Here is a 16033-nt window from a genome sequence, read left to right as displayed (position 1 = left end):
TCTCTCTCTCTCTCTCTTTGTCTCTGTCTCTCTCTCTCTCTTTTACAGCTGGATAGGTCCACCAGAGGTTTTCACGTAGCAATAACATCACTTTTCAGAGAAGCAGACATAAATCTAAGGAGGTACTACCAATACATTGTCACCTCAGTCCATGTTGTGTCCAAGATGAATTTGTACAAGGCAGAACATTCTTCTTCATTAGCCAAAAGAACTCAGCAGAAAACAATGATAAATTTGGGTGTTCTAATTGGTCTTGTCTGAGCTAGAATGTGCTCAACCTATGCCCTTACCAGATAGGTGGAGAATCCATCATTCCGTGTTCGGTCTAAACTGAATCCCACCTAAAAAAGAAAAAAGCACATACATGTTTTTTCAAAGGAAGAAGCATTAAAATTTAAGGTTTTCAACAGATTTTAAGTAGGTGTTTAAAAAAACCAGTAATCAAGCTTTTTACTTCTTGATAAAAGCAGCCATTTATCATATTAGAAAAACTTTGCTAAAGCAGTACATAAATGAAATTAACAACAACAACAATGCCCCCCTCAGAAAGTGGCACTGTCATTGGAGGTGTTTAAGCGAAGGCTGGATGCCAAGGATTCTGTAGCTGTGATTCCTGCACTGCAGGAGTTGGATTAGATAACCCTTGGGTATCCCATCATCCCTGGTTGTTAGTTACCGGAGTCTGATGAGAATTGAAGTCCAGCAGCATTTGGAAAGTCAAGGGCTCCCACCACCACTTCTAGCTCAAAAGGATAGACCTTTGCAAAGGGCCAAGTGGTGTTTGATCCCAATACATGACCCTCCCTTTGACTGCCCAACCCTTCCATGAAGGCATGGGAGGTGCTCCTTCAGCTGGGGGGCAAAATATACAAGGGATGCCTACCAGGTAGTCTTTGACACCCACTCCGACCGGTTTTACTGAGAGGTTGTGTACGTTGACCGTCATGAAGCCATCTTTGAAGAAGCCGAAGGTGTTCAGGTGGACTTTCTGACGTACGTCTTCCTAGAAAAAAAGGAAACAGGGCTTCTTTTCAAGCTGCAGTGAGGCAAGCTAATGCAGGGATGGGCAGGGAGGGGGCTTGTCACTGGGGTTGGTGAATGCCTTGTCATTCAAGGAGCAGAGGGGGGCCATTTGGGCAGGTGGGATGCTGCCCCATGGATCTCAAGTGTTTCAGCATAGCTCAGTTAGTTAGAACACGGTGCTGATACCACCAAGGTCACAGGTTTAATCCCTATATAGGACAGCTGCATATTCCTGCAGTGCAGAAGGTAGGACTAGTTGATCCTCAGGGTCCCTTCCAACTCTACAATTCTATGGATGTCTACCAACAGCCAGCTCCTTTTTGCTTGCCTCTATAAGGGTGACCCTGCCTGGCAGCTTCCTGATCCTCGGTCTCAGTGTTACACCTTTTAGAACTCAACAGGGAAGGAGGATGAGGGTGAGGCTAGTGAGGGGGGGAAGTATTTGATCCCCTGCTAAATTTGCCCGTCTGCCCTCTGACAAAGAAATGACCAGTCCATAATTTTAATGGTAGGTTTATTGTAGCTGTGAGAGACAGAATAACAACAGGAAAACTCCAGAAACCCAGAAGACAAAAGTCAGAGACTGGTGTGCATTATAATGAGTGAAATAAGTATTTGATCCCCTATCAACCAGCCAGATGTCAGGCTACCTGGTATCTTCACTGTATGTAACGAGCTGAGATTAGAGACACCTGCTGTAAGGGAGAGGTCTTACCTGTAATCCCAGCTTGTTACAGTACCTGTACAAAAGACACCTGTCGACAGACGCAATCAATCCAGCAGATTCCAAACTAGCCACCATGACCAAGACCAAAGAGCTGTCCAAGGATGTCAGGGACAAGATTGTAGACCTGCACAAGGCTGTACTAGGCTACAAGACTATTGCCAAGCAACTTGGTGAGAAGGTGACAACAGTTGGTGCAATAATTCGCAAACGGAAGAAACACAAAATAACTGTCAACCTTCCTTGGTCTGGGGCTCCATGCAAGATCTCATCTCGTGGAGTTGCAATGATCAGGAGAACAGTGATGAAGCAGCCCACAACTACACGGGGGGAACTTGTCGATGATCTTCGGGCAGCTAGGGCCATAGTCACCATGGAAAGAGTTGGTAACACACTACGCTGTGAAGGACTGAGATCTTGCAGAGCCCCCTTGCTCAAGACAGCACATGTACAGGCCCGTCTGCAGTTTGCCAATGCACATCTGAATGACCCAGAGGAGAACTGGGTGAAAGTGTTGTGGTCAGATGAGACCAAAATTGAGCTCTTTGGCATCAACTCAACTTGCCGTGTTTGGAGGAGGAGGAATACTGCCTATGACACCAAGAACACGATCCCCACCGTCAAACATGGAGGGGGACATATTATGCTTTGGGGGTGTTCTTTTGCTAAGGGGACAGGATACCTTCACCACATCGAAGGGACGACTTTATAAAATCATTTACTTTATATTAATTTATATACTGATTAACACCAAAATAAGTTTCTAAGTAGTTTACCAAGTACAAATAATAGTCACCCCAGTAGCCTACACACCATACCCAATATGGCAAAGGGACCCAAAGAAGGGACTTCTTGTTATCTACCATTCCATACCTCCTGGAAATGCATCAGATCTTGATAACCTTAGATTTTTTTTACATATGGGCAATGCCCTTAGTCCTTAAGGCTGTAGAGTCCTCTCCCCACAGCAGAAGAGAAGCGACATGTAAAACAATTGGTTACTTAGCAGACTCTAGGCAGATTCTTGTGCTTGGGCTGGGCAGAGCTTCTGAAAGGCAAGGCAGCCTATTCTGGGTCTGTTTGGTTGTTCCCAATTATTGCAGACAGCTAATCGTTTTGCATGCTGATGCACAGGTTGACAGTTCAGTGCAGTTCCTTACACACATCAATGCTCTTCCTACCATTCATACTGCTCTTTGCCAAGGAGGGGAAGAAATTGTGGGTGGTATTTAGCTAAGTTTTACTCAGGCACTATTTGCAATCCAAACATATGTTAAATGCTTTGACACTGAAGCACTAAGTGCCCAGAGCCCCCCGAATGGAAGCTTCTGAACAGCCCCCTAAGCCAATGATGTATCTTTACCAAGCCCACAAAGGGAAAGTCCAAGCCAGGAAGAATTCCAAATCAAGTGGAGCTTGAAGTATACTTGAAGGATTTGAGGGAAATTATCAGAATTAGGCAGGCGTTGCCAAAGATTCTTGAAGGGGAACCATCTGGTCTATCATAACAAAAATAGGAGCAGCACGTTCTAGCCGCCTTGGGCTTTGATGCCATTAGGAGATAGAGAAGGAAAATGGGCAAAACCATGATATAATTATAGTCTTAGCCTCATTGTGGTTAAAGGTATAATGGGGGATAGGCTCCAGGATAATGTGCTCTGCACAAACATGATGTCCTCCGTTCATTTGCATTAACCTTAACAATGGTTACTGTCAATCTGGGTTTGCCTTGAAGAAGGATTTGAAAACCAGGGTTTGAAACTAGTTTGCAAACCCTGGTTGAGAGGGAAACTGGTTAGTGGCAACCTTGGTTTAAAAAGTGGTACTGACATACCTGTTAACCTGGTCAAGTCCACTGAGGGAGAGAAGAATGGCACTCTAGAGAGGTGGGAGCATAGGCTCTTGCAGCCTGTCACTGGTGTAATGATTAGAGTGTTATACTAGACCAGGGGTTGGCAACAAGTGGCCCACGGGGGTCGTTCAACTGGCCCACAAGCCACCCTCGAACCGAGCCGCCCGCTCAGTGAGTCCCTGCCCGCTGCGCTAAAACAGCACAGACTCGCTTCCGCAGCGCCAAAAATCTCATCTGCGCAGATGCTGAAAATCACTTCTGCGCAGACGCCAAAAATCATGGGCACACAATCTGGCCCACGGAGGGATCTCCACTGGAATGAACTGGCCCAGGAGAGGTAAACCTTGCCAACCCCTCTACTAGAACCTGAGAGAGACCAGGGTTCAAATACTTACTCAGCCATGAAGCTCGCTGGGTGAACTTGGGGCCAGTCACTGCCTCTCTCAGACTAACCTACCTCACAGGATTCTTGTGGGGATTAGATAAGGGAGAAAAAGAAACATATATGCCACCTTGAGCTCATTGGAGAAAAAGCTAGGATATAAATGCAGTAAATATATAAAAGCAATGCAGGGCAGCTTGATGTCCTGTAGTTGTTGTTTGGACTCCAGCTACTATCAGCCGCAGGCAGCCTGGCCAAAAGGTCACATCTAGAAGGCACCATGCTGGCCACCCCCGCCAAAAGGCACAGGTTGTACCAGCTTTCAACAACCTGGTGCTGCTTCAGATGTTGTTGGACTCCAACTCCCATCAGGCCTGAGCCAGTTGATGGGAGTTGGAGTCCAAATACATCTGGAGGACACCATGTGTTGCTATGTTACACCTGCACCAGCAACCCAAGAAATGCAAAATAAAACCACAGCTGCAAGTCTCTGCCTGCGCCATGGAAGGCGGGCAAGAAGCGATTCATTCAAATGACAATCTGCCCTGCCCAAGATACACCTTATGGTTCTGTTTTCCCACACACACCCAACCTCAAGTGCACACACCTGGCTTGCTGATGGATGTCCAATATCTGCAGCGCTGTTTGTCTGGCCATTACTTCCAGTTAAGAAGTGTGTTACATTTACTCAATGGAAATCAGTTACATGTGAAATGTCCAGGACTCGCTACAGAGACAGAGGTTCTTAAGACACCCGTTAGATTTATCACTGAGACACAAACAAGAGCAAACTTGGAGCACTTGAAATCTGAAGATCAACACTTTCTGGTTTTAATCAGCAGGGGGCAACATCACCGCAGCCCATGTACAATGAGGGAACTAAAGGATTTCATGAAACAGGACTGGAAATGGTGGCCAACACCCATGGGGACATATCCACACACACAAAAGCCAAGTATGGATGCATGGGGGATCTTTAAACAATGATTAACAAGAGCATGGGAATGTGTCAAAGTTTTGAATGCTGAACCTGCATTTTCCACTACTTAAGAAAGCCTTACTTACTTACTTACTTACTTACTTAGAGCGCCACAACCCCAGAGTTGATCATGACTGGACCTAATGGTCAGGGGTCCCTTTACCTTTACCTAAGAAAGCCACCTACTGGGGGTCAACAGCAAGGGAGGGTTTTTTCTTCATGTCCTGTGGGGATTTCTGAAATCACTGGGTCAGCTAATGTGTGTGTGTGCGTGCGTGAACATGTGTGTATGCACATATGTGTATATATATAAAAAGAGTGAGGAATTCTTACAAACCCTAACCACATCTCACAGCTGAAGTCTGAAGAAATAACTTGCTTTGAGTCATAGCCACCATCCTTTTTTCAAAATAGACAGAGGGAAGAATTCAGTCAACCTTGCATAGTATTTTTTTTTAAAATTGAAAACAATTTATATGCCGCTTGCTCAACAGAAGGCCTCTAAGCAGTTTATAAAGAACACCTACCGGTAAACCCTATACCTGCCACTATAAAGAAGTTCAAGAGAGCTGGACAAGAAAACCACTACTTTTCAATCAACCTAGGAAAAGTTTTATTACATATGAAAAATCAACAGAACATGATTATAGGCCTCCAAGGACACATGGCAACTTGTGAAATAAATGATACCTTTGTTTAAAAACTGAAATGACTTGAAAGTTAAATGTAATTAAATATAAATTTGGTGCTTCTGGAGGGGGGATTGTTGCTGATAATTACTTCTTGTATAAATATGTGAAAACAATAAAATATTTGGTGAGGGGGGAGGGGAGTCCAAGGATGCTCAGACAAGAACTATATACATGTAATACAGTAACTTGGGGTGGGGGAATCACAGACCAGGAAATAAAAAAGGAAATGCATTAACTATCAGTTCAAACCCTTATTTTAAGCAATATAAGCATGTCAATTTACCATTAACAGGATTTTTAAAATGCTTAACTTTTGGCTGGATTGGTGTCTCCCCACACCCAGCCGCTGAATTTCACAAGAATGAATTAGTCATAGAACCACGTTGAGATTTCAAATGTATATATTATCTATGCAGCCCATTATTCTACGGTTTCGGTTACAAGTGTTTTGCAACTTCTGAGAAAGAACTGCAGGCCAGCTAGGGAAATGAGTAAGATGTGATGGAGGAAACTGACAAGGGAGAAAAATAAAGTCAACATAGTTTTACTTTCAAGCATCAGCCTCGCACATCTACTTTCGTTTACCCCATCCATACTCTTGCTTAATGGCGCATGTCTGTACTTGCAGCTTGACAAACCACAATACCAGCTCACCAATCGTGCATATGAGGATCAGAAGACCATGGCAAACCTCCTAACAAATGGCATTACTTTTTTATCATTTTGTTCTCTGTATAGTTATTTTTAAGCATGTCACACACCCAAATGCTAGCAATTAAACAGCGTATAAGTGCCTTAAATTAAACAGTTATTTTCATTTTTTAAAGGGGCTAATAGGTTTAATGAATAATAATAGAGCGTGTGGTACAGTGGTTAGTGTGTCAGGCTAGGGCCAGGGAGACCAGGGTTCAAATCCTCATTCGGCCATGAAACTCACTTGGACCAGTCACTGCCTCTTTCAGTCTAATCTACCTCACAGAATCGTTCTGGGGGTTAAATGAGGAGGAAAACCTTGCATGCCACCTTGACCTCCTTGGAGAAAAAGGGGGGATATAGATGCAATAATAAATAAATGAAAATAATAAATGCACAAGGCTCAAAAGTACTGAACCAGAGGGGCCTCATATGCTGTGGTCCACCAGAATCCTGCCCTTGAAGGTGCAGAGATTCCAGCATCTTGGACATACAATGGCCAACGAGGTTCCCCACTAAAGGAAAGAGAATTTGCCAATGGAATTGTGCAACAGTGAAAGGGGGGGGGGGACACCTCTCTAGTGGTAGGTGCTTTCCAAGGTGGTCCTGTATGTGTGTGAGGGACTCCATGGAACATGCCTACCCAGTGGCCACCTTCAATGTCAAGCCTGCCACCACCAAATATCCCACCTGGGATCACTGTTCACATCTTCTGGGGCTCTACTCATCTCGGCAATGCCAAAGTTGGGAGAAAGGCTGGGGTGCACTTGCCACTGCAAGCAAAGATACAGAAGCCTGGCCACACCAATGGTACAACAGCCATTTTATTTGCACACCAAACAAACACTCTACAGTTGAGCTACAGTCTCTCTGCAAAATCACTAGGAAAGTCCCGGTGTGCTCCATGGGATATCTTATATACAGAGCATTGCACAGCCCCACTGAATCACACAGATTGGCTATTCTGGTCCACATCCTGTTTTTCCTACAGTGGCTAATCAGATCAATACAGGATTCAGCTTTCATTACAGTGCAACTATGTTAACTCAAGAGTCCATCAGGCTCACTCCCAAGTCTGCACAGAATTGCAGTCTTAAGTGGATATCAGTTAAGCAGGCTCTTACTCAAATATCTGAGGATTTCAAAAGATGCATTACATCAGGAATATTGCAAGGTGCCTTATAATGAGTCAAAGCATTGTACTGCAAATTTGCATTGCAAATTCTGCAGTTTAGGTGGTTGAACTAGAACACATGACCCCTGGGGTACCTTCTAAAATTACAATTCTGTGATTCTGTGAAAGTGTTGGCCCACCTAGTTCACAACTAGAAGTAGCTCTCCAGGCTTTCCCAGTTCTACCTAGAAATGCCATGCATTGGACCCATTTCTTTCTACAAGAAAAGCAGATGTTCTAGCACTGAATTAGGGCCCTTTATTTACCACATTGTAGTCCTCATGGTTCTGAATAAAATGCAGAGTCAAACATGAATGTAGGAAGCTGCCTTATACCGAGTCAGACCATTGGTCAGTCCAACTCAATACTGCCTACGCTGACTGGCAGCATCTCTCCAGCATTTCAGAGGCAAAGAGTATTCCCAGCTCTACCTGGAACACCAGGGATGAACTCAGGACATTCTGCTTGTAGGGCAGAGGCTCTAGTGCTCTCAGCTACAGCCCTATCCTCTAAAACAGAGGTAAAGAACTTGAGTTTCTGCAGATGTTGTTGGACGCCATTATTCCTGCTGCCTGGGGCCAAAGGGAAAGGGAACAAGGGTCCTCCAGCCCAGCTCTCATAGTTTTAACCTCCAATTGGAATAGAGCTAATTTAAGCAAATGCTTTACCTCTCAGCACAGTGTGCTAAGCTGTACCTGTTAACATTGTTGACTTCCTGCTGACATGACCTCAGGTCACTTGACATAAGGTGCAGCAGACTTCAGGCCACCCAAGAACGAAAAGCAAAACAAGTACAGTGGTACCTCAGGTTAAGTACTTAATTCGTTCTGGAGATCCGTTCTTAACCTGAAACTGTTCTTAACCTGAAGCACCACTTTAGCTAATGGGGCCTCCTGCTGCTGCTGCGCTGCTGGAGCACAATTTCTGTTCTCATCCTGAAGCAAAGTTCTTAACCCAAGGTATTATTTCTGGGTTAGCGGAGTCTGTAACCTGAAGCGTATGTAACCCGAGGCACCACTGTACTTGATTGAATCTCAAGCCAAAGGTTCCTCCAGTCCAGCCTCCTGCTCTCACAGTGGCCAACCAGACGCCCCAATTGGAAGCCTCAAAAAGTTGTAACTTTTCCTCACAGAGGAGTGGATCCAGCTCCTTAATCAGTTTAGCGGCCCATCCCCAGCTCTACAAAATCCTTTTTGAGGTGCTGCAACCAGAACAGTAAACAGTAGCCTTGTTTATACAACACAGAAAGCCAAATAATGGCTTCTAGGGGTGGAGAACAGTTTTCAGACAGAGGGTTGCATTCCTGCAATGCTGACAAAGTTAGAAGTAGCAAGCAACAAAGCATTGGGAGAGAAAAATTATGCTTGTAAACTTCAACATTACTGTTAAGCAAACATCCCTAGAAAGTTGAAGTGGATTACAGTAAGGGTGGGAATGCCTCAGGTCTGGTGACCAGAAGCGGCCCTCTAGGCCTCTCTATCTGGCTCTCAGTACACTTCCAGGGCCACACCCCTTTCCCCAGGCCACACCCCTTCACACTCTTCTCTCAAGGGCTTTTGCTTGGCTGGAACACCCTTGAACTGTGACAATGCCTTTTGATTACCTCAATGGAGGATAGAGATGTGTGTATGACGTGGAGATGCAAAGGCTGGGGGAGGAGTGGACAGAAAACATTAGGGGAAACAAGGGCGTGTCAGAAACAAACAACTGAGAAGCTGATGTGAAACTGAAGCAAAGAAATATTTGCACTCCAGTTTCTTGCAATTTCTTCCCGAATTTTTCTGGGGGTTTTTCCAGGCCCTCACATTTCTCTGTATGTATAAAAATCTCCAAGCTTTGATTGGCTGGCAGGTGGGTGAGTCACATCCATGGCTTGGCCCACTTTTGCCTCTGGCCGAGCCCACCATTGGCATTAAGCCCCCAGAATGTTGTCCAGAAGGGAGTGGGGCACTCACTCATCTTCAAAAAGTTTCCACACCCCTGATTTACAGAATGCCCAATAGCTTACATGTTTATTTCTTTTGTCCCTGTGTAATGAAGAGAACAAAGACAAGGTGAGCTTGGAGAAGGCAAATTAACCTGAAGCTTATGTTCAGCTGCAGTTTTCTAGTTTGAGGCACTCAAACATTATGCACTAGTCCTTACAACAGAAGGAAATGACCTGCTAAAAGGGACATTGCTCAACTGAGCCCTGAGCTAAAGAATGCGTAAGCATTTTTGTTGCCTGGTCTTTCCTGACAGCTTCAGAGAAAACGGAACAAGAAACGGGAGGGGATGAAACAATATCGTAATGGGTGCAATTATAACACTGCCTAAGATGATGGCAAACCAGGCCATCCACACCTTCTGGTATGCTTAGCTCAACACATGCCACATCATGGAATGAAGCTCAGCTTACAAAGGGCAGGGCTTTCTCAGCCAGGGTTCAAACACTGTGGAATGTCCCCGACCCCCAGCACTGAAGCCTGGCCTCCAGCTCCCACCATCCCTGACCACTAGTTGTTCTGGCTGGGGCTGATAGGAGACCACAAGATATGCAAGGTACCACACTGGCTACCCCCAATTTTTATTATGTATGCGGATCCAGGGAATAGCCACAGCTCAGTGGTGGGGCATTTTGCCTTGCATACAGAAGGTCCCAGGTTCAATCCCCACCATATCCATTCCCTGCTTGAAACCCTGGAGAGCTGCCATATACAATACTGAGCTATAAGGCAGCTTCCCAGATTCACTCAGCCCTTTCTCCAGAAGTACAAACTGCAAAGACCAGAATCTTCCTTTATTTTTAGGGGGATGAACCAGCTTTGCATGCAGAAAGTCCAACATGTGACCTACCCTCCAAATAGTCCTGGGAACTGTAGGTTGTTAAGACCTCTGGAAATTGCGACTCTGAGCGGTTAACTACAGTTCCCTTGATTCTTTCAGAGAAGCCATGTGCATTAAATGTAAAGCATGGATGTGACCTGGATTGAAGCATATTTTAGAACCCCTATGATTGTAGGCTTGTCTACACATTACACTGCATGATCTGGATGCAGGAGGCACCAGGTTTAGGCCCTGGCATTGTCAGGAAAGAATCAGTTCTGAACCCTGGAGTGTTGCTGCTAGTTAAGTGTAAACAATGCTGAGCTAGATGGACCAACAGCCTGACTCAGTGTGCATAGGAAGCTGCTTTAAACTGAGTCCCATCATTGGATCCACCTAGTCCAATATTGTCTACACTCACTGACAGCAGCTCTCCAGCGTTTCAGTCAGGCAGCCTCTCCCAGCCCTAGCAAGAGATGCCATGAGTTGAACCTGCAACCATCTGCATGCAAAGCAGATGTTCTACCACTGAGCCCTTTCCCAGATAAGGGAGGTTCATATGATCCTGCGCTTTACCATCTTAAAAGTTTGGTGCTATTAGCTGCCATAAGATAAAATAATTGATATCCTGAACTTAGAGGACTTTCAAAGATCTGAACTTACAGTACAATAGCCCTCATTAATGGTGTTTGTGTATAGGTAACACCAAGATGGGAAACCCCCAAGTTCCAATTCCATTTGGCTATGAAGCTCACTGAGTAACTGGTCACTGTCTTAGCCTAACCTCCTCAAAGGATTGTTGTGAGGATTTGGGGAGGGGCGTGTGACAGAGACTAAAATTCAAGTCCCCTACATTGCCCAGAATCTTGAAATGTGATCATTTGACCGGTCATAGAAGTTAGGATAAAGAGGATAAAATGAGGTGGGGAGTTGATAGAGGAAAAAATGAAGTACACTGTCTTGAGCTCCTACGGGGAAGGACAGGACAGAAATGGTCTTTCATCATTATTTCTTAAAGCATAAGAATTTTCCTTATGAGCCAAACCTTTGGTCTAGCTCAGTACTATGTACATTGACTTTAAAAAATAATACAGTTTTTTTTAAAGCAACAGATAAACAAACACCTAACAGCAGCCACAGTACAACAAGCCATAAATGGGGAAAAGAGTCAAAGCAGCATGAAAGGCTAAATGACTACCTGAATAAAGTCTTTTCCTGAGAGCAGAAGGAGATTGATAGGAAGGGAATTCCATGGCTGGGCACAACTCCTGAAGTGGCCCATCCCTGCCACATGTGCCTTGGATACTAGAAGAATTGGCAGAAGGACTTTCTGGAAGATCTCAAAGGCAGGCTCATTGATAAGAAAGTGGTCCTTTGAGTAACCTGGTCTTTCTAGAACTTTCCAGGTCGTGACCAACACTTTGAGCTCTGCCCCAAGAGAGCCACACAAATTCTTGTAACTGTTCCCATTCAACACCTTTCTGCAGCATTCAGAGAAAGCTTCAAGTTTCCAAACACAGTTGAAAAGGCAGAGTTGCACAGAACATATTAGAGCAGTCCACATTAGATGTAACTAAGGCACATTATCACGGCGAGATCTAACACCTCTGCTATCCTATGGCGTTCCAGTCTACTGCCAAGATCTGGATATCCAGGCTCATTGATGGTTTCCAGAGAACACCCAGCCTCCGAACAAGAGTCCTCTAGGGAAGCACAGCCCTAGCTAAGCCAGGATAACCCACATTCCCCGATTCTATTGACAACACAGGGTTCTGAAGTGGCTCAAGCAATTGTTCATATCCTCAGGCTGCAAAACCAGAGACACGCACATAATAACTAGATGAGCAGGCAATGGACATGCACATGATAACCACAGCACCTAAGTCCATATGCATATCAGCAGCTACCTACAAAGTCTCAAACTAACCACACTTGTAACTTATGCCTATTTGACTTGTGCACATTCAGGTTTAAGTGGGTGGCAAAAAAAAAAAAAAAAAAAGAAAGAGGACAGAATTCTTGAAAAAATAACTTTGGTAATCCCACCCAACATTGAACCCAATGTGTTTTGATTATATACAATTTTGGCTTTTGGTGCGATGCCTGAAACATAACCTCCACATAAGTTGCAGGCTTACTGTAATGCTCATTATCACCCCAAATACTAAACACTAATAACCTTTAATTATATTGCTAACAAAAAGAATAGGTTGTATGCAACTTAGTCCTACTCATCATCGATCCATTGAACTTAACATATCCAAGTTACTCATTTGTTTCCAAGCCCAATTCAAGGGCCCTAAACCACTTAAGCCCCAAATATCTGAGCTTCTGGACCCTCTGAACTGCGACAGGACAGCACCTTCTCTGTGGCAGGTCCCTCCACACAGAGGTAGGTCTGACTTCCTTTGTTGTTGTTTAGCCGTTTAGTCGTGTCCGACTCTTTGTGACCCCATGGACCAGAGCATGCTAGGCACTCCTGTCTTCCACTGCCTCCCGCAGTTTGGTCAAACTCATGCTGGTAGCTTCAAGAACACTATCCAACCATCTCGTCCTCTGCTGTCCCCTTCTCTTTGTGCCCTCCATCTTTCCCAACATCAGGGTCTTTTCCAGGGAGTCTTCTCTTCTCATGATGTGGCCAAAGTATTGGCGCCTCAGCTTCAGGATCTGTCCTTCCAGTGAGCACTCAGGGCTGATTTCCTTCAGAATGGATAGGTTTGATCTTCTTGCAGTCCATGGGACTCTCAAGAGTCTCCTCCAGCACCATAATTCAAAAGCATCAATTCTTCGACGATCAGCCTTCTTTATGGTCTGGCTCTCACATCCATACATCACTACTGGGAAAACGATAGCTTTAACTATACGGGCCTTTGTTGGCAAGGTGATGTCTCTGCTTTTTAAGACGCTGTCTAGGTTTATAATCGCTTTTCTCCCAAGAAGCAGCTATACAGCTCTGAGGTGATCCATGGACAGTCTACATATATACTGGCCTATTCCTACCTCTTAATGGTCACTGCTCCTGCTCAGGCCGCACAGAAAAAGCATTCTGATTCATGAAACTCATTCCAACTGTACTGATAAAACATAACAGAATTCTACAGGATGTGGTATTAGTGTGTAAAAACAGTCCAGATCCAATTATCCTCAGGCATGCACCTTCAGATGGTGGAGATGTCAGGCACCATTCTGGCACCCAGGCATCTTCGCTTGGTCACTAGTGGTTGATAGCCAGGTGCAAATGCACAGGCACCTGGCTAATTTCGAACACCAATGGGTAGAGATGGTCCTTGACATAGTGTGATCCTGAGCCATTTCAGACTTTATAGGTCAAAACCAGCATTTTGAATTGTGCCCAGAAACTACTTTGCAGTCACTGCAGGTGGGCCAGGATTGGTGTAATATGTCCTTCCCCACTGAACTCTGCACCAGCTGAAGTTTCCAAACTGTCTTCAGAGGCAGTACAATGTACTCCATGTACAATGGATTGCAGTAGCCTAACCTAGAGGTTCCCAGAGCATAGGCGACAGAGGATAGGCTATTCCTGTCCAGATGGGGCACAGCTGCGCCATCAGCCAAAACTGATGGAAGGCACTCTGTGCCACTGAGGCCACTTGAGCCTCAAGCAAAGTCAAAGGTCCAGAAGGACCCCTAACCTACATACCTGCTCCTTCAGAAGGAGTATAATCCCATCAGGAACAGGCAACCTCCTATCCATCCAGACTTAGGGAACCACCCACCAACAGTCCTTTATCTGGATTGAGCTTCAGTTTGTTGGCACATCCACTGCCACACCTACAGATGTAAAGGAAAAGTAGAGTTGTGTCATCAGCATATCGATGACAGAACTCCTGATAAGCCCATTCAGCAGTTTCATGTAGATGTTGATCAGCATAAGCGGGGGAAATCAAACCCTGAGGTACCCCCACATTGAAGGCTCCATGTGGCTGAAAAGCACTTCTCAAGCATTACCCCTTGAAAACAACCATCCAAGTAGTACTGGAATTACCACAAAGCAGAACCACCCAACCCACAACTCAAGACAGTTTCTCTAGAAGAAGCCATGGCCAATGGTATTGAAAGCCGCTAAGGTAAAGAATTGGCAGGGATGCATTTCCCATGTCTCTCTTCTGCCAGGGGATATCATACAGGGTGGCCAAAGCAGTTTCTGCATCAAAACCCAGCCAAACCCCCAACTGAAATTAATCCATAAAAACCACCCCATTAAGTCCTTCTCAGAGATGACCTACTGGAAATCAATGACACCAAGTCAGTCATAACCATCAATTTCCATGGGCCTGCACTGAGTAACATTAACTCTGGCTACAACCCAAAAAAACAACAACACAGGTTCTAGCCATCTAAGTCCTACAATACCCACTGGAGGGCAGTGACCCCAGAGTCAGCCACACGGATCAATTTCAAGAGGTCTCCTCTTGGGTATTACAGTATTATTATTACTATGGTTGGTTATTTCCGATCCATTACGCACCGATTTCAACGGTTTCCTCTCGAGTAAGCCTCAACACTGCCTACAAACCAATAACGATAAGGATGGGCTTCATCCAACGAAGTCCTACTCAAGAGTAGAACCCACTGAGGTCACTGCCCACTATCTTTCAAAGGGTCTCCTGCCGAGTAAGAGCAAACAGTGATCGCAGCCCTAGCAAGGTGGAAGAAGTTGCCTCGCCGGCTTCAACCCTCGGCACACCGTGACCCGCCCGATTCGCTCCTCTCCTTTTCTCTCCTCCCCCTCCTTTCCCCCAACCCTCCTGCCCCTCTCCAGTGAGCCTACTTTGAGAGTGAGGTGGTGAACTCGGGCCCGCGCGGGGTCTCCCAGGAGGACAGCCGCCAGCAGGATCAGCGCCGCCTTAGGCGAAGGAACCAAGCAGGAACCGCCACCGCCTCTCCTGCTCCTGCACAACGCCATGTTTATTCCAGCATCAACACCGGGCATCCTGGCAGGCCCCTCCTACTTCCGGGGTCAGGGGGCGACGTGGAGGAGGAAGAGGGACAGACCGGAAACTACGCTACAGCCCCCGGGTTCATAGAGAGATAGCTCTAGACTAGAGAGACGTTTACTAGGGACGAAAGCGACGAGCCTTGGAAGCCGCGGGGTTTTTTCCTCACCTAAGGGATGGGCGGGGCAATCAAAACCCCATACAGTATATGGAATTATTTCCTCCCAGAAGCTTAAAATTGGCATAGGTGGTTCTCCCCCTCCCCTCCATCTTATCCTCACAACAATCCTGTGAGGTAGTTTAGGCTGAGAGAGGCAGTGACTGGCCCCAAAGTCAGACCGGGCGAGCTTCAAGGCATCCATCCCTTATTGCTGATTTTATTTCATTATTATTTGTGAATGCTTTAAATAGTTGCTTTGAACTATTTTTTTAGCGATCTTTTGATTCTAATTGTAAAACGCTCTGAGGTGTTATTACAGTCAAGCGCTATATAACTCTTTAAAACAAACAAATAAAAGATAATCAAACACAAGATTTTTTAGGTACAGTATCTGGGATTGGGCTAAAGCTACAGTCCACCAAAATGATCAGGGTGTGTGGAGCGAATCCCCTATGGGGAAAGGCTGCAGCATTTGGAGCTTTTTGGTTAAGAGAAAAGGGAAGTTGGGGGGACATATTGATATAAATGTACAAAATTATGTGTGGCATGAAGAAAGCGGATGGGGGGGTCCCTCACTTACATCCAATAAAG

At 45.4% G+C, this 16033-nt stretch overlaps 1 protein-coding gene across 4 annotated transcripts in view; it reads right to left on the bottom strand.

Moving 5' to 3' along the window:
* The window catches only part of GPR107 (G protein-coupled receptor 107), a 48734-nt gene extending 33419 nt beyond the window's left edge, over positions 1-15315 (bottom strand). For 2 of the 4 annotated variants that reach the window (XR_014521384.1, XM_083485196.1), the window contains exons 1-3: positions 15117-15315; positions 884-1003; positions 291-341 (exon numbers count right to left, since the gene is read on the bottom strand). Coding sequence is in view for 1 of the 4 variants with exons in the window: in XM_083485196.1 (XP_083341322.1) it covers positions 291-341; positions 884-1003; positions 15117-15278 (333 nt within the window). In the remaining 3 variants the exon portion in view is untranslated. The remainder of the gene's footprint in view (positions 1-290; positions 342-883; positions 1004-15116) is intronic. The other 2 variants (XR_014521385.1, XR_014521386.1) reach the window with 1 other exon arrangement.
* Between the last annotated feature and the right edge of the window lie 718 nt (positions 15316-16033).

This window comes from Podarcis liolepis (assembly GCF_965112155.1).
Source record: "Podarcis liolepis genome assembly, chromosome: Z".
NCBI classification, from domain to species: domain Eukaryota; kingdom Metazoa; phylum Chordata; class Lepidosauria; order Squamata; family Lacertidae; genus Podarcis; species Podarcis liolepis.
The sequence above is the reverse complement of the archived record's forward strand: the minus strand, read 5'-3'. Positions and strand labels throughout refer to the sequence as shown.